Genomic DNA, 25,697 nt, shown 5'->3' on the forward strand with positions numbered 1-25,697 from the left:
CCGTTTGTGGAACACTTTATGTAACATACTCATTTAATTCTGCTCCTACAAGGATAGATACAGTTAATCCTTCACACCTCATACAATGATGCTGTACACTGCAACATATAACAATATGTGTTTTCTTTCATGTTAACAGGTTAATTGAACCTGTAGCTGTATCTTAGAAGGTAGAGCAGGTAAGCTGCTAATCAGAGGGTTGGTCCAGGACACGCTGGAGAGATTATATCTCTTGGCTAGAATGGGAACGCCTTGGAGTTCCCCCAGACAAGCTGGAGGAGGTGGCTGGGGAGAGGGAGGTCTGGGCTTCTCACACACACAAAAAGCCTTAAGTAATTATTTAAAAAAATATTTATTGGTTTCAATCAATATTCTCCTTTAATATTGATGTATGTAATGTAAAAGAAACACCAGCTTAATTGACTGCATCACTGCGCCCTCTGGTGGTAGGTAAGCTACAAGGCTTCTACTGTCAACTGGTTTTATTTTACTTCTTAATTACTTATTTGACTTCTCAGCTAGTTATGGCCATGGTCTAAACCCCAGCTATTAGGTTTTGATTTGGGTTTAGTTGATTATTTTTCTTATTTCTAGATTTTCACTTATTTCTTTTTAAAAATTAATATAATATTAATACAATGATATATACTTATGTTATCTGGCCTCTTAATGACTCTAGCCTATCCTACCAGCCACACAGCTGCACCTTTATTTTTGATCTAGTTTTTATTTTTATTTTAGTCATTTTTCCTAATTTCCAATGGAAAAGCAGGCCTCTTTAAACAAGAAGTCAAATCTTTCTCCCAGTGATAAAAAAAGGCCTAAAAACACTCTTATTTTCTGGATGTTCTTTATAGATCTCTATTTATATCTACTTCATAGATGGTTTTCACAGCAGATATTTGAAATTGTATAAAATACACATGTTGCATGAATGAACCCCATGTTCCTCCAAGTAATAGCAAGAAAGAAGCAGAAGAAAATATTGATAGATTTTAAAGTCTTAGTCTCCCTTATTATCCATCCATCCATCCATCCATTCGCTTCCGCTTATCCTTTTCAGGGTCGCGGGGGGCGCTGGAGCCTATCCCAGCTGTCATGGGGCGAGAGGCGGGGTACACCCTGGACAGGTCGCCAGTCTGTCGCAGGGCCAACACACAGAGACAGACAACCATTCACTCTCACTTTCACTCATAGTGGCAATTTGGATTATCCAATTAACCTATCCCCACAAGTTGCATGTCTTTGGACGGTGGAAGGAAGCCGGAGTACCCAGAGGGAACCCACGCAAACACGGGGAGAACATGCAAACTCCACACAGAAAGACCCCGGCCTGATGGTGGAATTGAACTCAGGACCTTCTTGCTGTGCGGCAACAGTGCTAACCACCGTGCCACCGTGCTGCCCTTATTATCCCTTACCTTCAAAATAAATGCAGTGCAATGCAATTAACTAGAGTCATTAGTACATTAGTGCTAGTAATTAACTAGGATATTAAGTGTCTGCGGCTCTTCTTATGTTCCTGCCTTTATAAACCACCATGCTCACTCAAAACTTAACCCTAAGAAGGATAAGTAGTCTTTGGCAATGAATGAAAATGTATATTATGTAAATATTGATTACTGGTTTATTGTTTCTCATTCAAGAGTAGTCACTGAATCTGTTTGACAGGTTTCTACGTGAGCATATTTTTTGGCAAAAATTGTTGTTGTTGCTGTTGTTTTCAATCTTAATCATTCTTTGATGGCAGCTTCCAGCAACACTCTGAAAGTCTTATGTGTCAAACCATTAGCCAAGGGTTCATTTCTAACCTTTTCTGCTAGTTCTCCTACATGATTTGTTCCACTTCTTACTAATGACTGATGAGTTTTCACAGAATAAATTCCCCAAACAAACATTTATTGTACAAAGAAAGACAGTAAAAAACATAACAGCTTCATTCAGACTTCTCTTCTGCAAAGTCGAAACAATACAAAAATACACAAAAACAATGCAGCTGTATATAAATGCATGTAAGAGCCTTACAAAAGATTTCAATGTTTGAATATTGTGTTTCAAGTATTTGTCACTAAGCTGTCAGAACCAATGTGACACTCACTGTTCACCAGTAAGTGTCAGCGTTTCCTCAAACACAGCTGCTGCTGCTTCTTACTGTAAACATGAGTGCAGTTTAACATCACCCATTCCCACATTTCCCACACCATTATTCTATGAAGACACTGACCATAGACTAGCACTACTTCTTCCTTAGCAAATGAGGATTTTTGTTTTTAAATGAAACTGGCTTTGTGCAAACTGCTTATAAAAGACTGTTAGAACACTGTTCAAAAAATTCACCACATACTGTAGCATTCACTTCACTAAGACAAAACAATGTTAAAGTAAGCTTACGTACGTGCCTGTGTATGTACGCAGCAATAATTAAAACTGCAGACCAAACACCAGACCAGAAACAGACCACTTATAGAGATAAACCCATGAATTCATTGTATTTCATAGCCCATCCATGCTCTACAGCATAGGTGTCAAACTCTGGCCCTAATTACATTTGGCCCGTGAAGCCATACCAAATTACTATCAGAGCTAGCCTACTGGTATTATACAGCTAATATATATATTGTTTAGTATTAAGCTTTGCTTGTTCCATATTCAGTTTTTCATCAAAACTTGTTTGAGTCCATAAGAAAAGATTCATTCTTATATCTGGAGGAAGATTTTTTTTTCCAATAAATATTAATGTTAGCCCGCAACTTTGTTCCAGTTTTGAATTTTGGCCCACTGTGTATTTGAGTTTGACACCCCTGCTCTACAGTGTCTTTAAGTCTCTTTATGGATATTGGGCATTCATCAAGCCGATGTAATTAATTGCTTATGTTAATGTGCTAACAATGCCAATATTACATTATATCAGCATAAACTAGCAACTGTTTGCTAACAGTTTTGGAGGTAATGCCATGTTAGCGTTGCATTCACACCTTGCTGAGCTGCCACAACGTAACCAAACAAAAAACCATAATACATTAATGCAGTTTTACTGTGCATCCTGTGCATCCTGTTCTCCTGTGCTCCTCTTGTTCCACATTTGTAATTTTAAAGTTTTATTCCAAAATGGATCAAACTCGTTTTTCACCTCAGACTTCTACACACAATACCCTGTAATGACAAAGTTAAACCTATGGAGACCTGAAAGACCTGTGCCACTCCTTAGCAAAATGCAAATGACAGCCTACTTTGAGTTTGCTAAATCAGACCACTGGAAACAAAATTCTCTGGTCTGCTGAAACAAGGATTGAACTAAAAGCCAAACATTATGTCCGGAGGAAAACATTGTGCAGAGAAACTCCCCAGTTTACTAGATGGAGGTTCTGCATAGAAGAATTGGAGAAACTGCTCAAAAAAGCTGCGCCAAGCTTGTAGCATCATACTCAAAAAGACTTGAGGATGTAACTGCTGCCAAAGGTGCTTCAATAAAGTACCAAGCTGGATACCTATTGACATGTTTTATTTATTTATTTTTTTACTTTTAATAAATTTGCAAGAATTTGAAGCAAACTTCAATTTGTCCCTTTGCTTTTGTGATTAATTAATTTAATCCATTTTGGAATAAGGATGTGACATGACAAAATGTGGAACAAGTGAAGCAGTGTAAATAGTTTCTAGACTGTAAGTCCAAAGCCATATATCTCTCAATAGCATGTTCCAAGCAGTATGTGGTCACAGTCACACTCATGTAATATGAAAGTATGTTCAAAAAACCTTAGCAGAAATATTCAGGTATGCTTTAATGTAGCAAACAGGTGCTGTGACTGTTCAAATCTTTCATTGTGTGCATCTGCCATGGCACCAGTGTCTTGTTAAGGACTCCAAATGGATTTCAGAATAAACCTTTACAATGTATAACACTTGATGAGACCAAATCAAAACAACAAAAAAAAAAATCGAATATAACACACTGACCTAGAAATGTATTTGAAAACAAATGAAATAAAAATTGTGATATAAATCTTCAGAGTTAGGGTGACTTACAGGACCTAAGTCTCATCATGACTTCCACTGGAAGCATAGACTAGACCAGTCATAGAAAACACATAGAATGTCTGTGGTCTGTGGTTGTGTTTCAGTCCATACTGGTGTTGCAGATGTTGATGTTCTTCATAGAAGTATTGAAGATGGCTGGCTTAAGACAGCTGTCCTCCTCACTAATAAAGGAAAAAGAGGGCACTTTTTAGAAGGTCATAAAAAAAATCGCTGGTTTTCATGGAATTGTGGAGAAGATGCCCTCAGATCTACAGGCACATATGGACCCTGCAAGAGGAAGAAAGTAATGGACTCCTTGATAGTGCTGGTGGTATTGCTGCTTTTTAAAAAAAAACAATTTTAATAGAATTACCTGACATTTCAGAATTAAACAAAAAGGGTGTTTTCTGGTAAAACAACATGGGTTAATAATTTAAAACTGTTCTGAAGCAATGGAGATTGATTCTACTAATTCCTACAGGCGTTCCAACTTTCCTACAGAGAAATCACAAAGAAAGTCAACGTGTCATTGAGTACAGTTTCCTTCAACATCTAAAGGCACAAGCTCCCAGGGCTCTGGTAGAAGACCTGAGCTTGGATAGGATAATATATATATTAGGGGTGCAACGATACTGGTATCGATATTGAACCGTTCGATACAGTGCTTTCGGTTCGGTACGCATATGTATGAACAATACAAAATTTGTAATTTATTTTATCAACTTTCCTTCTGACGATGCTGTCTGTGTTGAGCGCTCAGTGAATCTGCGTTCGACTACTCCGCCTAGGCTGCACTGTCCAGCGCAGATCCATTCAACACAGACAGCATAGTCAGAAGGAAGAGCGCAGGGCAAGCTAGCGAGACAGAAGTTAAGCTCTCCTTGCAACATGGCAAATTGAACCTCCCCCACCCTCATTCAAATCTGGCGTTTGGAATTATTTTGGTTTTCATGTGACGTATGACCCTGAAGGTAAGCGTGTCATGGACTAAAGTAAAACAGTATGTTGGATGTGCCACGCAATGCTCAATTACATGGGTGGGAACTAGTGTGTTAGTGCAGTTAGCTCGTTAATGTGTTGGCCGTCTAGCCCCACGCAGGGGTAGCTCGTTAACGGATATTTGCCGTGTTGTGGCGTTAACGTCATTTCAACGAGATTAACGCTGACAGCACTAGTGGGAACACAACAAATATGACTGCACATTTACGCCGACATCATCCTAGTGCAAAGACAAGTGGAAGCAGACAAAAACAACAAGCATGCTACTAACTTTAGCCGAGTCATTTAGACAGCCGTTAGCACATGATTCTCCTTATGGGGACCTGATATGTTTAATATTGTGGCGAGCTCAGACAAGGAGGAGACTGAGGTGTCGTTTGGTCTTGCTTCCCGTGAGCTAGCCAGGGAGCACAGCCGTTTATTGACATCTGCAGAAGAACACTGCCGCTAGCTAACTGCTCAGCGCAGCAACCGCACAGCAACAACAACACACAAGGCGCCCTCTGACCCCGGAAGGACACACCGTGGCAGCGAGAGGGCATCACCCGTCACTATGGCAACATAAACAAAACATAACTGTACAAACAGAACCCCGAACAGCCCTGACCGCTACAATATGCTGCTGAAAATATAGCCCAGAAGAAGCGTATAGTATAGCTTTTATTTTGGAAAGAGCCATTTCTCTGTAATAAACTCTCTTTTCCAAAGATGAGTGATTCCTCAATCAGATACAGGGCTTGCAAAATAAGCTAGCCCGACGTCCCGGGGGCTAGCGATTTTTCCAGTCGGGCTACCAAAATCTATCTCTGCCCTGCCCGTCGGCCTATTGTAGGAAGGAAAAATATATGTCAATGCTTTTGCATTCTTTCGGAAATGTAGCTGGGTAATTATGTCATTGGCATCGGTGAGCCACTGTCAATATGTGACATATTGAAATCGTGTTTGAATTTGCGCTTGTTTTTTGCTTTCACTTTGCAATCGCGCGAACTGTGTATAGAGAGCGACAGCACTGAGTGATGATAATTTGCGCACCAATTCCTCTGACATCGTCTTATCAATCGTTAGCTTACTATGCAAACATGACAAGTAAAATTTCCCGCAGCAAGCTTAAACATATGAGAGGTTGATCACGCAGAGAATCGCTGACGGTTATGTGTGTGTGTGTAAAAGCAGCAGGATATATATTTTAGTTCTGCTGAGCCAAATAAGACAGGTCAGGGTGAAGAAGTGACAGCCAAAGAAAAGCTTACCACAAAACGGAAAAGTTATGACAAATCAGACTATAAGGCAAAAAGAAAGTGCAGCTTTATGGTTTCATGGACAAAAGAATCTCTGTGGCTGCAATATGACGAGCTAAATAACCAGGGCTGCACATAAGTGGTCTGCAGGTGCGCATTCGCTGTCAAAGAAAAAAAAAAAAATAAATAAACGCGCACAAGATATGAAGTTGCAACGCGTGTTTGCATACATAAGATTTTCTGGAGGAGGACAGACATTTTTTTAAAACTCTTAAAGATGTCGAAGAAGCTCCTTTAAGCAATTACTTTGGTGTTCCTCTACCTCCAAAGAAATGTCAGAAGAAGTCCGAACCACAAAAGAAGCGCGTATTCTCGGAAAAGTGGTTGCAGGAGGTGAGCTGGCTTCAAACAAATGATGAACGCACAGAGATGTGGTGCGGAATGTGCTGTGAAAATCCCACTCTAGCGGACAAAAACAGTGCTTTTTATATGGACGCAAACGCGCGTTGCAACTTCTTATCTGGTGCGCGTCTTTTATTTTGACAGCGAATGCGCACCTGCGGACCACTTATGTGCACCAGTGTAAATAACATAATGTTCTGCCGGGTGTCTTGTTGGTTTTCTCTCGATTTCTGAGTCGACAAGCGCCTTTGTTACTGGGACCAGTCATTTTAAAAAAGGCCCCCATTAGAAGCCATGAGAAATGCAAGAAATGCATTATTGCTCAGTCTGCAATATCTTTCCCAGAACAAACACCAATTGCAAATAACATACTAAAAATAAACCTGAAAAATCTGTTTAGAACAGCGTACTATGTTGCAAAGAGTGAACTACCACTGGCAAAATTTAGCAGTCTTTGCAAACTTCAAAAAGCAAATGGCCTAGATCTTGGTTCCACTTGTCTCTTACCTGTGACTTCAGTGGAAATTTCAAATTCAGGATCTGACACAGACTGATTCATGTTCTACACAGTTCTTACAAGTTCATAGAAATTTCTGTTCAATTAGAACCAAGTGTTTGAGTTGATGATTGTCATTTTTATACAATGTTGTAATTTGTGTTTCAACTATTTTTTGATTAATGTTTTGTTTCCTTTACAATATTATACTTTAATGTATAATATTGTAAAGGAAACAAAACATCAATCAAAAAATTGCTCTCTTTTTTATTCGGGCTACTTACATTTATTTTGGGCTACCAAAAACTGAAGAGTCCCTGCCCGAAGGGCTACCAGGGATTTTGAAATTTTGAGAGCCCTGAGATATATATATATTTTTTAATTACTTTTGTTTCAGCAACATTAAATTTAAAAACTGTACTTTTGAGTTAAAATATATATTTATAATTTTAATAAATGACAAATTAAAAAGGCATGAACATTTTTTTTGTATCGAAAAAATATCGAACCGTGACACCAAAGAATTGAACCGAACCGAACCGTGAATTTTGTGTATCGTTGCACCCCTAATATATATATATATATATATATATATATATATATATAAAGCCACTTTTCTTTTCTAACTTCCTGGAAGTAAAAGTTCTGGTGGCCGAGCAAATGTACGTACTGGTATGTACATTTACGCACATTTATTGATCAAAGAAAGATCTATACCATCATATTTAGTTCTCTTTTTCTTCCCCATGATTTCATTGCTCACAAAAAAGATGCAAGTGCTGCTTCTTGATGTGCCTCCAGGCAACACTGTGGCCTCCTTGGTGCAGCAAGTATTTGATTACATTTACTTACATTGCACTCTTATTTTGCATCTCTAACCAAAAGCAAGATGAAATTGTCTGAGACCAACCAATTCTCAGTTCTCTTTTATTTTGCTTGTGTTACTGGCTTCAGAGATGATCCTAACCTTACTCCTAGGCTATGTGAATATACATTTTCTCATCAAACTCTTCCCCTAAGCTTTGGCAATCAAAGTGACACAGATCAGCAACAATTTTCATTATTTAAAAATGAACATTTTGCCTCTCTTCAAAATATAGGGTTAGGATCAGCACCTATGATGATCTTGCTCAGGTTAAGTCAACAGTTAAGTCAAACCTGTGATTGGATCCCTCAACGTCTTCAATGCTATCAGGCAGCGGCCTGTTGGCCGTCTCAGGAAGTAGCATTGTGAGGGCTGAACCCAGCAGGGGGCAGAGGCCACACAGAACCATGGGAGCGTGAGGACTGACCCCCCTCAGAAGGTACATCATGGGAGCCAGGACGCCACCAGTGCGAGCACACATAGAGCCTATACCAATCCCATTTTGTCTGAAAAATACAATGAATAAAAGGGCCCGGTTACAGGTGCTTATTATGGATATCAATGTGATCTCTGTCTACATGCCATAAAGTTTTGAATAAATTCTGATGGAATCTATTGGGTGTGTGGAGTTGGGTCATGTGAATAATCCATCAAGATGTGGTTTACATCCACTGACGTCTTCAAGGTCAACATGATGATTTATTGGAGAGAAAAAAGGACTCATACCTTAGAAACTATGTATGTATGTATGTATTGTCAGCATATCCTTCAAGGTCAATAGAGTGACCTGAAATTCAAAGTGATAATAGTGCTATTTAAAACTATGCTTCTTACCACCATTGTTTGCACTGACAACAGTTAAGCATAAAGGGATGATATATACTAAATATTGCATTACTTTGGACCTCTGACCTCTTCTCCAAGGTCAAATTAGGTCAAACTTTGATGAAATATCTTTTATCTTTAAAAATGTAAATTCTCCTGCCTTTTTTGTATTGGTAACATTTAGGAAACAAATACTAGTGTGTGGGGATTCTAAATATCACATTATAGTTTGCATCCAGAAATAATTTCCCTTAAAAGTAAGTACTGTACCAAGAGAGAGCTGCCTTGACAGAGGTTTGCACTCTCTGAGTGCCATTGTTGGTTAATGATTTCTTATCAGACAATGTCTTTATGGCATTTGTCTTTTCTGTGGGGGGGTTGTTTCTGCACTTAATTTCCATTACAGCTATTGCTTTCTTGCTCTCACTTTCACTCTGTATTTATAGATAGTAATGTATACCTTATATTTTCACTTACACTATTCCACCTTTCTTATCTGTGAACACTCTTAATAACAAACATGTAATGTAAATCATGCATGAATCCATCTTAGTAAATGGAACAAAGCTGGATTCTTGCAATTTAATGTAGATATAGTGATTTGCTTATGCATTAGAATGAACACATGTTTGTAATACACGGCAACAGCATTCTCAGGATTAAGATACAGCCAGCAATAATCATAAAGACATTATTTTAATGATATCTCAATAATTCCAGTTGGTATTTATGGCAACAAGGTAAATCTATAAGTGCTTAAATTCACCAGATCACCAGACACCTATATAGGGTTAGGGAGGTCGGTTTTGGGTTATAATTAGGGCTGCTCGATTATGGCAAAAATGATAATCACGATTATTTTCACTGAAATTGAGATCTCGATTATTTGACGATATTTATTTAACAATAACAATGTGTTGAATAATGACTTTAAAGATTGTCAAAAAATAATATAAAATAGTGTGCAAATACTGATAACAGTTTAAATGTTTGCAATATAAGAAATAAATGAAAAATGTAAACATCTATGTTTAGTGAACTTTGCAGTGTTGCTCTGTGGTGCAGCTACGACACCGTAGCAAAGTTTACACACTGTGTCTACTTGATCCACGTCTCGACTCTGCGAACCCATAATGATTCCACACCACTGAAGTTTTTTTACCTCTCTTTTCAACCAACGGCAGTCACTCTCCTCTCCAAATAACTTCTGTTTAGCTTTCCGAGCTTCCCTCGGGTCCTCTTAATCAGCGGTAGGGATGGGTACCGGTATCCGGTGCAATTATGGCACCGGTTCTGACATAAACGGTAGTAACCAGACCGAAAAGCAGCGCACATTTCGGTGCTTTATTTCGGTGCTTTTTTTTCCCTGAGCTGTGCTACACTTTAGATTCTAGCCAATCATTTTACGTTTCCGAGGATAGTAGGTGGGTCCAGGTACGTACGTTCTTTTAGAGCAGAGCTACAGATTAAAAATGCCCAAGGCGAAGCGGTCAAAGTCTGGCTGTACTTCACAGCAAAATATGCAAACTCAGCAGCCTGCAACAAGTGCTTTAAGCTGATACTGTGATACTGTCAAAGGAGGTAACACCTCAAATCTGATGAAACACCTGGCGACGCATAGTGTTTTTTTTAAAAGCCGAGAAATGCGCCGTATTTGATAGCTTGCTGCGAGACCTCACACCGTGCACATCTACTGCGGGTGTGGTGCCTGTTATCGGACCCGGAGTTAGCAACATCCCCCAAAAACCCGAAGAGGAGAGTCCTGGCCACTAGCCTTGCCAGTGTAGCAGAAATGATGAGGATGATGATGCAGCAGCAGCCGTTCTTCTCTGCGCGAGTAGCTTAATGTTGTTCGTGTGTAATTTACGTTGAGTAGGCTAACCACGTTATTACATTCATGCATGTAAGGTGAACTAGCAAACATCATCTTAGCTACATGCGGCTGTCTTCTTGTTTGATGGCAGATACTCCCTTCACCCTGGCCAAAAAGGCTAAAAGGACCAAAGAAAAAGAGGGAAACAGCTAAACATGAGAGGTTTTTGGACAAAGTTTGTGTTTTTTCCATTGTTTAAGCACTGCTTCCAGCCAAGAGTGATATCATATATGCCCTATAGCTGCAGAAAAGGCTAACATTGTTATCTTTTTACAAAAAAAACAGCTGAACATGAGAGGTTTTTGGACCAATTTTGTGTTCTCCATTCTTTAAGCACCGGTTTGAGCACCGTTTAAGCACCGGGACCGTTTCAAAAGTTCCGGTTTGGCACCGGTATCGGATAAAACGATACCCATCCCTAATCAGCGGTCCCCAACCCCCGGGCCTCGGACCGGTCCGTGAGTCGTTTGGTACCGGGGCCGCAAGAGTTGAGGCTCAGGTGTGAAATGTATGGTTTTCAGGGTTTTTAGCGTTATTTTGTTATCGTTTTTATCATTTACTCGGTTTTCCTGGGTCTTTTCACGTGTGTTATGAATAAATCTTTTTTTCGGTACCGGTACTAGTTTTATTTTGTTGTATTTATCCGCGACACCTTAAAGGCCGGTCCATGAAAATATTGTCGGGCATAAACCGGTCCGTGGCGCAAAAAAGGTTGGAGACCGCTGATCTTAATTGTTGTGACACGTGTTCGAAATGCAGAGAGGTGCGCTCGATTTGCCACACGGAGCAGCGCGAGAGTAAAGCATGAGGGAGGGGCTAATAATCGGCTCAGTCATTTTTAATGATCGTTGAAAGCCCAGATCGTAATCGTGATTAAAATTCGATTAATTGAGCAGCCCTAGTTATAATAAGGTTCAGTCCTGTGGGATTTTCATATATCTAAAGTAGGGATGTTAAACTCTTTATTGGCCTTAAAGTCTCTTCCTGCCAGTGTAAATATGTTCAACTATACATTAAATCCTATTTAATAATAGTATGTCTCAGTTTTTCTACATTATAAAGAAATGCTGATATAATAGCTGAAAGAAATATGTTAGCACAAATAAAAAAGCTATCAAACATAACCCAAATGCAGTCCATAATCTATGTCCTCCTTCACATTTTTCCTGTCATCCTCCTCTTCCAGCATCCTGTCAGCCAAATAGAAGTCTGTCCGGGGCTTATGTTTGATACGCCTGATGTAAAGGAAAGCCTTTAACAGGAAAGTTGCAGCGTTTTAACCACATTCTAAACTTCGTTAGCAAAACCAACTCTAACACTAACACTAGTTAGTCAGATGAGTGAGACACTTTAAGTATCATGAGTTATTTTTTTTAAGTTTTCCTAAACCTTGCTGTATTAAATTTAATCTAGCACTTCCGAAAAAAATAAATGTAAACAATTTCAACATTAATCATAATGGGACAAGTCTCAAAACTGCTCTGCAGACAGTTCGACCAGTAATCCGGTGTGCCATACATCTAAAACCTGTTGGTAAGTATTTGGGCTAATGAAGCTTTTCTATAAGCCTGATAAGCCTTTTGCCCAGGCTTTGATATAGTGATGTAGTTAATGAAAGAACTCTTCATGGGCCGAATAACTGGATTTTTGGATGAGCTAACAAAGAAACACCAAAAGTCATGTTCCGATTTCTTTGAATATATATATATATATATATATATATATATATATATATATATATATATATATATATATATATATATATATTCCAATATATATATTGGAAAATTATTCCAGAAACAACTTGCCAAAATGTTTTGTGTTTCCATAAAAATACTATTAGGTAACAATCACTGACTGCCTCGTCAAACTGCTTTTGTGGCACCATTAGCAGCTGCCTTTAGAAGACTCCACAGTTCTGATAATAACACAGCCTGTTTAAGTGAAATTGCTAGCCAGAACATGTTTAGCTTTAGATAGTGAAGGAACTCTTTGTGTTGTAAGACTCCCGGGTATTTGGAGGGTAACACTCACCTTATAACAGTGGGGAACACCTCAGCAGAATACACATAAATAATAGACAGAGAGGCTGTGATTCCAAACTTTCCAATCATGGCCAAGACCGTTCTGACGACAGACAAATCTAAAAGAAGATAAAAGGATGGCGAGAAAAGCTGTAAACTACATTTTTAGAACAAGTAGGGCAAAGAGTTAATCATGCACAGTCCAGCTAAGCTGCCCTGAGCGTGTGTTCATACCATCGGGGATGAAGATGGTGAGCAGACAGGCAGTGCCTCCAACTGCTAAGAAAGCTAGCTGGGAGATCTTACGGGAGCGGTTCAGGGTGAACAGGGTGATTGTGCGCGCAGGCATCTCAACCAGACCAAAAATCATCTGAGTCAGGTATATATTCATTCCAAAGTCAGAAATGTTGAGGGACAGGCCATAGTACACGAGGACATTGACAAACCTGAGAATGTAGGAGCAAAGAAAGAAAGAAACGCTTCTGCTTGAAGGGAAATGTCATGGCAAATGTCATTCCTTTGATACCTTTGAATGTATTATTTGTTGTTCATGGAAAAATTAGATAATTCCCACTGCTGTTAGTCTTTGAAGTTCCTACAGGATGATGCCAAAATAAGTTACATAGTGTAAAACAAACCCAAATCAAAGCTGGTTCACTTGGTTTTCTAAGTAATGAGCAGCAAAGCCTCACAGAGAGTTTAGCTTGTTCTGTTCATTAGTGTTTTTCCCCTTAGTGTGCGTTCCTGTTTTTCCTTTTTGTCTAAGCTGTTGTTTGCCCCTTCAGTTACTTCTTATTTTAGTTTTTATTTTGCAGTTACATCTTTATGGAGATTTTTGACTTTTCAATTTGCGCCTTTGTTTCTCACTCTTGTTCTCTGATCAAGTTCACGTATGCCATATGATTCATCTCCCTGGAGTGCACACAGTCTTTGGGTGTGTTCCAGTAGTCTGTTTTGCTTAGGAAGACTCCTAAGTGAGATAAGCGACCAAGAAGTGACTGATCCAACTCACTGGCGCGATATGGCAGCCTCTCTCCTGTCAGTCTGCCCCAGGGCAGCTGTGGCTACAACTGTAGCATGCCTCCACCAGTGTATGAATGTGAGAGTGAATGAATAGTGGTATTGTAAAGCGCTTTGGGTGCCTAGAAAAGCGCTATATAAATCCAATCCATTATTATTATTATTATTATTATTACTAAATACTAAGGAAAGAAGTGCCATGCAGTCCCAGAATTCTCTTTTTTCCCCTCTCACAATCTGACAATAGAAAGAGGCAGCAAACTGAAATGTCATTTGTGACACCGGCGACAGGTCACTGGTCGCTTTGTATTATTCTGATTCAACCCCCGTTTTTTTCTCTTGCAAGCATGTAAGTTCTTCAGCTAAATTCCTAGCACAGCCAACTAAACCGCTTTATCTTTACTGACCATTCGAAAACTCGAGAAAAAGAATCTAAAGCATAAACAAAGTGGAACAACTCATGGAACTGTAAACAGCATTTTCCTTCTCATAACCTGCTTATAACCTGCAAGACTGATCTCTGAACATCACAACACTGGAAGGAAAACCACGTCTCATTAGGTTGTTGCTGCATGAAGAATGTAGAATTGCTCTTTAAAGATTATGAACTCTGTTAACTGATCAAAGTCTGTTTAAGGTTCCGTATAATTTGGTTTAAATTAGTAATGCACTTTGCTGTATTGCAGCCTTTAGGATAATCACAAGGGATAAGTGACGGTTCAGTTCATTTTTACTGTGTTACTGAGGAGCACTAAGTGGGGTTCGCCTCTAAACACTGAGCAGGAGGACTAAGTGAAGAGTTTTTAGACAGAGAGGTTTGACATAACTTTGAGCCGTGGTTCTTATTTAAATGCCCCACATAAAACAATGGGGGTAGAACAAGTTGTGGTGAATTAAGATGCGCATTTTGTAGTCCATCTTCTGCACATTGTAGTTTCCGCATCGTTTTTACATTTACTGGCTATAAAAATCAGCCTGCTGGACTATTTTTACAACACACTGATTCACAGTAGATTTAAGGATAGTTGGAGTAACACTGCAAATCCACTTTGGTACAATTCACTGTTTGGTACAATTAAGCAATCACCATCCACGCCAGATATGTGGCCAGTATGAAAGAAATGCAGAGTAAGGTCAGCTGATCCTGATTATAGCATCAAAACAGCAAATGGAAAAAGCTTGAAGTGACAAAAACAAAGACTTTATTGCTCTGGCACAGATGACTATCTCGTGTTTCGACAGGAACAGGGACTAAAGCAACATCCGCATTTCAATTAATAGGAAATGCATCAATAAAAGCTATTTGATGACTGTGATGCTTGTGCGATAGGGCAATATGTATAAAAAAACACAGGGTTAACTGTTTCTCATCTGACTGTCAGTAAGAACTATCTGTAAACATGGATATTTTAGCAGGGCTGCAGTGAATAAACCCCTTATTGCACTGATGGATTCACATTTGAGAATTCCGTGGTGCAAAAACCAAAGGCACTCATCCTTAGCCATGAAAAATGTGATATGACAGGACATCCTTTATATTTTTAACAGGATATTTAGCCCTTAGGAACGATATAAGTCTTAATGCTTCACCTCAACTGTAAGTAGAATCAAACTAGTTCCGCAGGCTTCCACTGTAGCTTTTCATAATCAGATTAGAGGCAGAAAAACAAACTGTCAAAAAGCAAAATTCTAGACTGCAGGGAATGTTGAAGAGGCACAAAACTCCAAACTGCTTCCTATATCTTTTTAGGGCCAAAAGTAAAACTGTGCACACAGTGTGGTGTGGCTTTATTACTCGAGGGGTTTTTCCAGCTTTAATGTTGTTTTAACCCAGTGAGCTAATGAGTGTTTCACTGATTATAGATAAGCCCTCTGTGACTTGGTTCATGGCCTGCACATCCCAGCTAGTTGTGGCTTGCTGTTTTTCGCAACCTGTGTGACATCAGTTAGCAAAGATGTGCCAGAGATGCTATCAAAGTGCATTACATATAGATTAGCAAGCCAACACTACTGTTAGCTGATAAGCTCACAGTTCAACCTTAAATATTTAGGTGCCTGACTGCTACTTCAGCTGTTCTCTTTCTACTGTAAGTCTATTTTAAGCCCAGAATTTTTTTGCTAGCCAAAATTTCATTTTATGTCCCAGAAATAGATTTACCTAAATTAGCTAGCTGGCATTAGCATGAGCTAAGTGCTAATATTCAGCCATGTTATCAAGTATATCAAATAAGTTTGATTTATTTGTTTGTTTTGGGTTCAAATTCAAATAGGTCTTACATGGAGATTTTGTTCAGATGTTACATTTTTCCTGGATAAATAAGACTCAAGTATTTAGAAGCAAGACAAGCTTACTCATTTGTTTTTCCCATGGTCATTTTTTCTGTTGTTTGAAATTTGATTGAGCTTATAGCACTAATTTGTCCTTATTGCATTCCCAAATCCATGTTTCAGACAGACTCTTCAGCCCCTGTTGAGAGTTTAAAAGGTTCCCTTAGACAGGACTGAAGGCCGACATGCAGAGGTGGGGATGTGGATGATAAGCGTGAACCCTCAGGAGCAGTCTTGTGCTCAGTCTGACTCTGACTGAAAAAAACATGTGCTTATACTCACCACAGATAAAAGACAATCAGAGAGTGCTTCCTCATTCTTGGTGTTCGAACAAGGTCAAGGAACGAGTGTTTGTTCTTCGCTACAGTTTTCTCTTCGGTTTTACAGACCTGCTGTGAAACAAGCAAGACAATAGGTATCAGTGTCTGTGGTTGAGGGTGCAAAATATGTTCAGTAGTTCTGTTTGAATAGTTTGCATGTTTAAATGATACCCACTTATCAAAAAACACATGAAAATAAGTAGTGGCTCCTGAATAACAGAGGAGGATAAAAATAGAATAGCAGTGTCATAGAGGGAATATTCTCACTGCTAATAAAAACTATCCTTGACATTCATTTGTAATGAAACATTATTTATCTTTGCTTCTAGTGCTTTAATGATATCTGCTCTAAGCTGTGTTTAATTACCTTCCTACCTACAACACTACAGCTGAGTGGAAAGCCACGTCTGTATAAAGAGCGTAGCATGAGCAGCACGTTAGCAGAGCTGTGTGTGTGGAAACAGTTATATTTAGTAGCACTGAATAAAAAAAGAAATGCACAAGGTGTAAAAATACATTGAGATGAGCTTCTGTGCAAATCCAGTAGTTGATTTGTGTTTTATTTTTACTGAGCCTGTGCACTTTTCCAGTAATGGTGAAAGACGGCTGGCTCCTGCTGACAGATGACGCTGTATGTGTGCTTGTCTGAAATTGATTCACACAGACTTTTGACAAAACCTGTGAGTGTCTGAGACCATGAGCAGGGCTTGAAATTTTAGTCAGTGATTTCTTGCATTGTAACATGAAAAAAATGGGAAATGTGCGGTTATATGACCATCCAAGCAGCTGGTTCACATAAACCTTAGACTGCCATCGGGACACAAGGATTTACTGCACATTCAATAAAGTCAGAGATATTTCATGGACCAGACGCCTGTGGTTTTTGTAGTTTTCCATATGTTTTTTGCTGAAACCGCAGATGAGAGTGAGCAAACAAAAAAGAGATTCTGTTTGCAAGTTTTCTTTTAAAACCTGTGAGGTGTAAGTAATGACTATATTTTGCATATTCTATAGGACAAATTCAGTTCTAACAAAAGATGAAGAAAAGCGCCACAAGATGCATAGATGTTAAACTGGGTAACTTCAGAGGCAGACTTCTCTCTACAAGCCAGATATTTCTAAAGTTCATATTAGTGTATATACGTTTATGGAAGCCCATTTCTGCCACAAAAAACAAACAAACAAAGGATCCATAACTCGAAATTTCGAGTTATTTTCTCGAAATTTAGAGTTAACAAGTTAAAATTTCGAATTAGTAAGTCGAAATTTCAAGAAAATAACTCGAAATTTCGAGTTATGGATACCTGTTTTTAGGGTTTTTTTTGGTGGCGGAAACGGGCTTCCATATTCGTTTGATCAAACACATGCAAAATGGGGAATTTAAAAGCTCTTGAAATGCCCTGCATTATAGACACCCCATTAATCTCAGGGCCAAAGAGCACATTTACTAGCCAAACTGGCTAGTTTTTAGACTACCATTAAGGAAAAAAGATGAAAACAAAACACCTTCAAAATCTGTAGTTTTATTTTTTTTTCTAATCTGACTCCAGGAAAATGTACACTTTCAAGAGCCTACTGCAACTTTAATAAAGAACCTTAAGGGCATCATGTCTGTGCAGTGTACTATGCAGAACCAAAAAAACCCTCTTTTTTTTTTCTAGACTTGGAAGTATTATTAAGCTTCCTAGCACTAAATAATGCTGTAGAGTTTAACCAAACTGATAGCTGAGCACTTTACCCCCTTGTCAATTAATCCTCCAAAACAGTATTATTCAGGCTTCAAAAAACAAAGTGCAAAAAGCAGTGGGTGATTTTAAAGTGGCTACATCCACGTTCAGTGACAAGTTAGTGGGGACAACTTGGCACCTTCGTCCTCTTTTATCAGCATCAGAGGAGCACCATTTAAGTCTTGTTCACACAGGGAGTAACGAGATCACACAGAGTCAATGAGTTTCAGCAACTTCCGGTGAAGATGGGAAAATAACCACTTATTGATGCGAATTGGGCAGGTAGGCGAGATAACCTTTTTCAGCAGTGGCTCCTTGCAGGATACTGGTGACTTACAAATGACAGAGTAGTAAATACATTACAGGGGCAAACAGCAACTGAACATCGGCTAACAACCAACCACAAAGACTTTATCTCTTCCACCAGGGAAGTGTTTTTTAAAACTAAGTTAATGCCATGATCCCAGGTCATTTCATTCATTCATTTGATCTTTGAGTCTTCATTCATTCGTTGTCCGATCGTCTGCTGTCCTGCCGCATTATGCCATATTTCCAGGTCTTTGTGGATTCATGCCAAGTTGTCAGGTTTAAGGTTTTTTGCATGTTTATTTTGTCCTCGCCAGGTTTTTTCATGTTTAGGATGCTTCATGTTTTCGTTCAAGTTTTCCCCAGTTTTAGGTTATTGCTTAGCTTCAAATTATTTTTGCCCTTTTATTTTTTGTACTGCTCAATAATGCCATAATAAACGGCATGTTTTCTGTTAGAATCAAGTTTTGTTTTTGCGTGTCTGCATTTGGGCCCTCCTCTTCACTCCACACAGTCTGCATCCGCACACTGTGACAGTTAATAATACCATTTTCTTTGTTGTCATAAGGCTCATATAAAAAAATAACATTTGCTGTAGTTTGCCAAAGCTCACTCCAGAATAGTGAGAGAGAGACAGATTTAATTGCATTTGGAAATTTTTTCACGTGTCTCTCATCTGTAAGGCCCAAGACTGTTCGCTTTGGCAAAACAGTTTTGCAGCTGTTGCTCACTGAATTTGGCAATTTTTGTGTTAGGTGTTTACTTAAAGCTGAAATGAATATCTGGAAATCTATAATGATCATCTAAGCACTCATGTAGGACAGCTACTTAATGAAGCTACTTAATTTGATGGGACTGTTAATCAGGCCAGTGCTACATGTGTTACTAAGGATACTAAGAACTGCTTAGTCAGCAACATGAAATGGCAAGTTCCATAATTTCAGCTCACGACAGGAAGAGAAACTTATTTTTTTAAGAGTCTATCACCAAAATGAAAAAAACATGTTTTCTCACTTCCTTTCGGTGGTTCCTAAATTTGCTATGTATTCGTTTTTTCAACATTTTCGAACTTTCAAGGTTTTAGTGATGCCTCCCTGATGGTACTGTTAAATTTGATAGGATTCCAGACATCATCAGTTTATTTGCAGTACTGTGCATGTTAGGGAGACCAAAAAGACAAATGCAGTGTCTAACCAATATGAAGAACCAAGAGTCCAGTAACAGAATAATCTCAGCTTTAGACGTATCTAAATATTTAGAATGTGACAAACTGTTTTTTGTTTTGTTTTTTTAAATCTTGAAATCTTCTGAGATCTATGTCACATAGGCTAATCCTAAAATTTGGTGATAGGAAAAAAAAGCTTTTTAGATCTTTGATGAACAAACTAAATTTTTATGGTCTCTTAAATTTTTCAGTGAGTTGACATAGAGACCTTAGTGTGCAGTAAGACCATGAGTAGTAGCAGTAGACTAGTATTAGTAGGCTTAGTGGCCCACCATCAGACATCTGTCAGCACAACACTCAATGTCAGTTTCGAGTGTTTGCTGTATTCTACAATGACAGCTGTAGAAAAAAAAGCTCATGTGTAAGAGACAGAATTAACCTGTACCTGACACATCTCCAGGTCTTTAATGAGGGGCTTCCCGTTTATCTGCGCTGCCTTCTGGATCAGTTTCCATGCTTCTTCTGTCCTGTCATTGGCCATTAACCAGCGAGCAGACTTTGGCAAAACCCTAAAAAATATATTACAGATAGTTGTTCTTTACACACATACTTGACTCTCGATGCCTTAATTGGAAGCTATGACTTGTCGCATCACCTAATTCTCAAACATCTTAGTAGAATTCAGCTATTATTGACTGTAGTATTAAAGTATTAAAGTAAGGGACAAACAAGAAGAATTCAAAAGTAGGTCAGCGTGTTTTTCTGTAAGACCACACTGGCTTGTGAGGAATTTCATATAAATCACAACAGTGAGCATTGGCTGTAGTTTTATTTTCTGAACCACAGTGTTCAAAAACTCAGTCTGTTGTTGATTAGTTCCCTTCTTTCTTTGCTTTCTGATACTTTTACCAAATCATTATTGGAAACTAGTCAAAATTCTAGGCTGGGCTGCTCCACACTCACCAGATGTAGAAAATAAAGAGGAAGCCAGGTGCGGATATAGCCAACTGCAGTTTACGCCAGTCTCTTATGAGATACGCCACACCGGCCAGAAAAATGTAGCCAAAGCCAAAGAAGTAGTCTGTGATTATACCCGCCAACATCCTCTGTTTTGATCCGGTCCATTCTGTGCCTGTGCAGTAAGAACATATTAATACACAAAGCTTGACACACAATACAAAATACTATATGAAAGATATACCAAAAATAAATAAGTAAAAACATCAGTCAAGTCTTTGATTAAAACTACTTTCTATTTTAGAAATGTCACTGTACACGTACTCTAGTACTTTTTTTTTTTTTTACAAATTTAACCTGCATGTGCCAAAATGGTGGAGTGCCACCATTAAAACTGTGGTTGAGCCCAAGTGTTCATTCTTGTTAAATTATGAGAGAAGAAACTATTTTCTCCCTTCATAACATCTAATGGTAAGTATAAATGCAGGTTTTAGTTTAGGTTTATAATGCCATGCTTTGTAATCTTGTAAGCACTGTGCACCACATTCATTTATCTTCAAAGTAAAGAAGGAGAAGCAAAAACTGTACGTAAAACCACACCAGTCTAGCCAGTATAGGTAACGTAACATGTTTTTGTAATGTGAGAAAACTTTTCTTTGAATTACTTCCTTTTAATTCCTTTGAACAACAACAATTCATATAAGTTGATGATCTTGGTCAAAGGATAATACACATATCGTGCTGATCAGAATTTTTATCTGCACTATTGACACTTCAACAGTGAAGACATTTAGCATCTTGTTTAACTTCTGTTTTCGTGTAACCACTGCAGGACACTGACCAAGGACAAAGGCATTCATGATAACACCAGAGATGGATGTTCCAACCATAAAGCGAAGGGCAGTGTAGATGTAGAAATTAGGTGCGAAAGCAGCAGCGACTCCAAAGATAGCCTGGCTAGCTAGGTTGACAAGGATAATTATCCTGCGACCGTATCTGCGACAAAAGATTTCAGAAGTTAGTCATTCCAGTAAATGACACTCAAAAAATTCTACCACTACAAACTCCTAAAAGAGTAAAGTACTTTGTATTCAGATCAATAGAGCTCTGAAATGGGTATGCTATGTTTAACTTACTTATCAGCCAAGTGTCCAAACACAACCGCTCCAACAAGAAGGCCAAACATGTAGATAGATGAGCCCACATTGTTCAGGCTGGCATTATCGCACACCAGGTCCCACTAGGAGGAAGAAAAGCAAGATGTTTCATGAAAACTCTTAAACAGTGGAAAACAGGCGCAGTGAGTGGCACATTGGTACAAATGCTTTACTTTGAAAGGGATTGGAGACAATTCTGTGATTTTAAACAGCTAGAATACAAATTGATCCCCACAGTCACCCTAGACAAACCCTTTACTCAAGGACATGATATCTCAGAAAGATTGGATGTGATCATCATGAAATTTGGCGAGATAGCAGGAGACGTTTATGTCCCTCACAGAATAAGGTCTAATGATAGTGTTGGCACTAACATGAATTTTTCACATTTTTTTAAGAACTCGGGAGTCATTTAAAACATTATTTTTTACTCTTGGACCTTGAGAGAGCTTGATCACATAGGGATATGTAAGGAAAACTGCACTTTGTTAAAGCCTTGTGTCACCTGACTATAATTTCAGTGGTCACCCAGAGAGAAACAGTTCATGTAGAGAATCACTATCTTTGGTGTTGTGGCACTCTCCCGTAAATTTGAATTCAGGAATCTTTAAGTTGGGCAGCACAGTGATGCAGAAAGGTCACAGCAAGAAGCCCTAGGTTCAAATCTGACATCTGGTTGAAGTGTTTCAGTGTGAAGTATGGATGTCGCCCTCGCGTTTGCATGTTTTGTCCACACAGAGTCCAAAGACATGCAGCTAGTGGGGTTAGCTTAATTCGTGATTGTAAATTGGCAGTAGGTGTGAACGTAAGTGTGAGTGGTTGTTTGTTTCTCTGTGTTAGCCCTGCGACGAGCAGTTAATATGTCAAGGGTGTACCCCTCCGCTCCCTCTATGGCAGGTAGGATAGGCTCCAGGCCGACCGTGATTCTGAGTTGGGTAACAGGAAAAAATGGATGGGTGGATTCTTTAAGTTCTGTGTCTCTCTTGTTCAGTGTCTCCAACTGGATATCTGTGGTAGAGAGAACTCTGCAGCCTTTCATAAACTTCATTAACTTTGTCTCGACAAAAGGTGCTAGAGCGTTTGTAGGACGCTCTAGCAAAGTGCTCTTTGGTTTTAGAACTAACATTACAGATCAGTGAGGTCCTTTATAGCATAAAAAGCTAAAATGCTCCAGGCCGACATACATCTTCTAATCGAATGATGAGTCGATTGTCCTAAATCAACTGCACTTAACTCATAATTTTCTCCTTAGTTACTGTATTTACTGGAGATGAATTGTGTCTTACATGTGACAGTGCCCTGTCCAGTTACATCATTTTGGTCATGTAACTGCTGCTGCTCCCCGCCCCTCACGTGTATGTTTCAAAAACATTATCCAAGTATGTAGGGATGCCTAGAGGGCCCTGCCCTGCATGAGTCCAGCTCTCAACTGTAACCCCATTCACCCCTGTCTCAAATGTCACCAGAGGCCATTGTAATAAAAGTGTTAAGTCTCTCCACATTCCGTATCTCCATGCTGAACACATCTGGGTTTATCCAAGAGGCTGCTGGATTTACACTCACCTCAGTTACTATAGTGTTTTGAAATGTCTCTGTGCTGTACTCCCAGCCGTCTGGGCAGCTCCTCCGGGTAGGATGTCCATTGCCAAGAGATTCAGCACTGCTGTGGTTTAAAGGGACGGTGCAGGACAGGTCAAGTTGTCCATCACGGGTGGTTAGAAGGCTGAAGTTTGAAGAGGCTGGAGTCCCCGCTGAGAGCCCGGGAAAGCGGCATAAATGAGGAGGGACTGCCCCGGTGAAGACTGAAACCAGCATGTGGAATGCCAGAAAGATCTGAGGTAGACAGATCCACACATATAAGATCTTCTGGAACTTCCCAAAGCCTCCGATAACAGAGAGGATTTCATCAAAATTCATTGTGCTGACTGTTGGTGAATGCACAGTTAAAATCTGCCTTATTATAACTAATCGGATCTAATTCAGAAAGTCCAAAAGAGCTCCTAAAATGAAGCTGGAATACATGCACAAGCAGACAAAGCTTCAGTCAAATGTCTAAGAAAAAAAGGCTGGAATTTATGCCTGTGCCAGGCTGATGATTAACAGGCAGAGTCACTCTCATTCATATGCAGTCACACCTGTGCTGCGCCGCACTCTAAACAGCAACCTGTGGCTATCTGTAGGAAAGTGTGCAGCTCTCTGAGGGTGATCTAACCTCCGAGTGATGGGAGTGAACCAAAACAGGAGGGAGGAGGTTCCTCACTGTGGGAGGAGCTGCTGTGTAGTGGGCTGCTTGCCTTTTGACTCTCCGCCCCTCCTCAAAAAGTTTCATAAGAATAAATTAGGTAACCCGTTTTGACTTTTTACCAAGAATTTGTGGCTGTCTCTCCCAGTTGACAAACAACTTGATTCAGCTGAATTATTTGCCCAGCATTTCTTGCAGCAATAAATGCGGATCAAAAAAAGTTCTGTTTGTTTATGAGAAAACCCAAAGGCATCACATGGCTCCTCAGTTTCCTGTATTTCAGTTGTCAGACTAGTTCAACTTGTTGTCAGTGTGACTGAAACTGGGGGGGAGGGTGTCTTTGGTGGTGAGGCAAAGAAGCATTACCCATTTCAGAGCACTATTGAGGAGGAATTAGAGCTGCTTTTTTATGCTACTCCATCACTAGCTCACCACTTCCCAAACACATCCAGTCATCTCTTGGTTTGTGCTGCTGATAATATAGTTTAAAGAACCTCGATTATTTCTCCGAGGAATCCTCATGCATAGTAACTTATATGCAAACTGGAACAGAGCTCCCAGGGGTAATCTGAGAAGACTGGCATTCTTTGATTAGGCGTGGGGCTCCCGACACTGTCAGTGGGAAGGACAAGAAATTACTTCAGGAAGAATAGAGGAGTAGTTACACATAATGATCGAAAAAGACCAGAGGCAACTCAGTACAAGCCCTGCTACTGAATTCTAAGCAGGAAATACAACTCCGGCACTATTACATAAATGCTACTCGTCACTTTCACAGAAGGAAAAAGTAGCGTAAACAACTTTAATTTTTCAAGAGCTTCTAACAGTGTTCATTTCTGTGCCACCTGCACTGCCACTCATTCCACATTGCAGCACCATCTTGTGGTTACATGGAAACAAATGGAACTGTACAAAGCTGCAAAGAATCAATATATTTTCAATACTGGAGCTTTTCTGTAGTCAGTGTGGACAGTGTGTCTAATTAAATGTTTCTGCTTTGAATGGTCGACCCCAAATATTTAAACTCTACCAATTTCAGTATTCACCTTTTCATCTGTCTCGCTCTCATTCTTAAACATCTATCATGCCCTCAACAGTTTCATTCCTCTTCTCGCCAGAGCATACCTCCATGTATCAGTACATGTCTTCTCCATTCCTGAGATATCCTCTCATTTTCCAATGTTGTGTTAGCCAGTCTCCATATCTCAACAGGTATATCTGGACTAACTGCCTTTTTCATTCATCACCCTTTTCATAGCTGCCCCCACGTCCTTCTTACTAATCCTCTGGGCGTCTTGATTCTCTATCTTTCCTCCATCCGCATTCCCCTTTTTCTCATTTTCTCATTGTTTTCTATGTAAAATGTATGTAAAATCAGAAAGCATTGATGCTAATTATTTAACATCTATAACAACATCTTTAACAAGAAGCAGTTCAGAGCTGATCCCGAGTGTAATCCCACCCCCAGTTTAAACCCATGTGTAACTCCTACCATGCACCCCACAAAGAAGCCAAAGGATATTTGTATATTTTGTATAAAGCAGTTTTTTGTGTGTATGGATGATGTGTTGTTGAAGTATGTTGATTGCCAATGAAAATATAATTTCACATTTTAAAGGTCAACACGCAAGTAGCAACCCACTTAAAATTAATTTACAGCTTTTTCATAGAATATCTGTTTATTTGAAGCCAAATTGGAAAGCTCCTGAAAGGAAAAACTGTAATGCCAAACTGTG

General features: G+C 39.2%; 1 protein-coding gene across 3 annotated transcripts; it reads right to left on the reverse strand.

The window, feature by feature from the left end:
- Positions 1–1,866: 1,866 nt before the first annotated feature.
- On the reverse strand, positions 1,867–23,932 carry LOC146652966 (solute carrier family 22 member 6). 3 transcript variants are annotated; one of them, XM_085382001.1, is made up of 10 exons: positions 23,283–23,932; positions 21,699–21,802; positions 21,404–21,558; positions 20,569–20,737; positions 20,051–20,174; positions 16,370–16,476; positions 12,974–13,185; positions 12,750–12,858; positions 8,311–8,523; positions 1,867–4,199 (listed from the first exon to the last, which is right to left on the reverse strand). In XM_085382001.1, exons 1-10 carry the CDS (start codon positions 23,634–23,636, stop codon positions 4,118–4,120), a joined length of 1,629 nt encoding a protein of 542 aa, XP_085238127.1. In that variant the 5' UTR covers positions 23,637–23,932; the 3' UTR covers positions 1,867–4,117. The 3 variants fall into 3 exon arrangements, with proteins under 3 accessions (XP_085238127.1, XP_085238126.1, XP_085238128.1); XM_085382000.1 differs by having other exon boundaries at positions 16,370–16,479; XM_085382002.1 differs by having other exon boundaries at positions 4,169–4,305; positions 16,370–16,479.
- Between the last annotated feature and the right edge of the window lie 1,765 nt (positions 23,933–25,697).

The sequence above is a fragment of the Rhamphochromis longiceps genome, linkage group LG15, assembly GCF_057381845.1.
Source record: "Rhamphochromis longiceps isolate RC_006_pf linkage group LG15, R_longiceps_female_GT1.1, whole genome shotgun sequence".
NCBI classification, from domain to species: Eukaryota; Metazoa; Chordata; class Actinopteri; order Cichliformes; family Cichlidae; genus Rhamphochromis; species Rhamphochromis longiceps.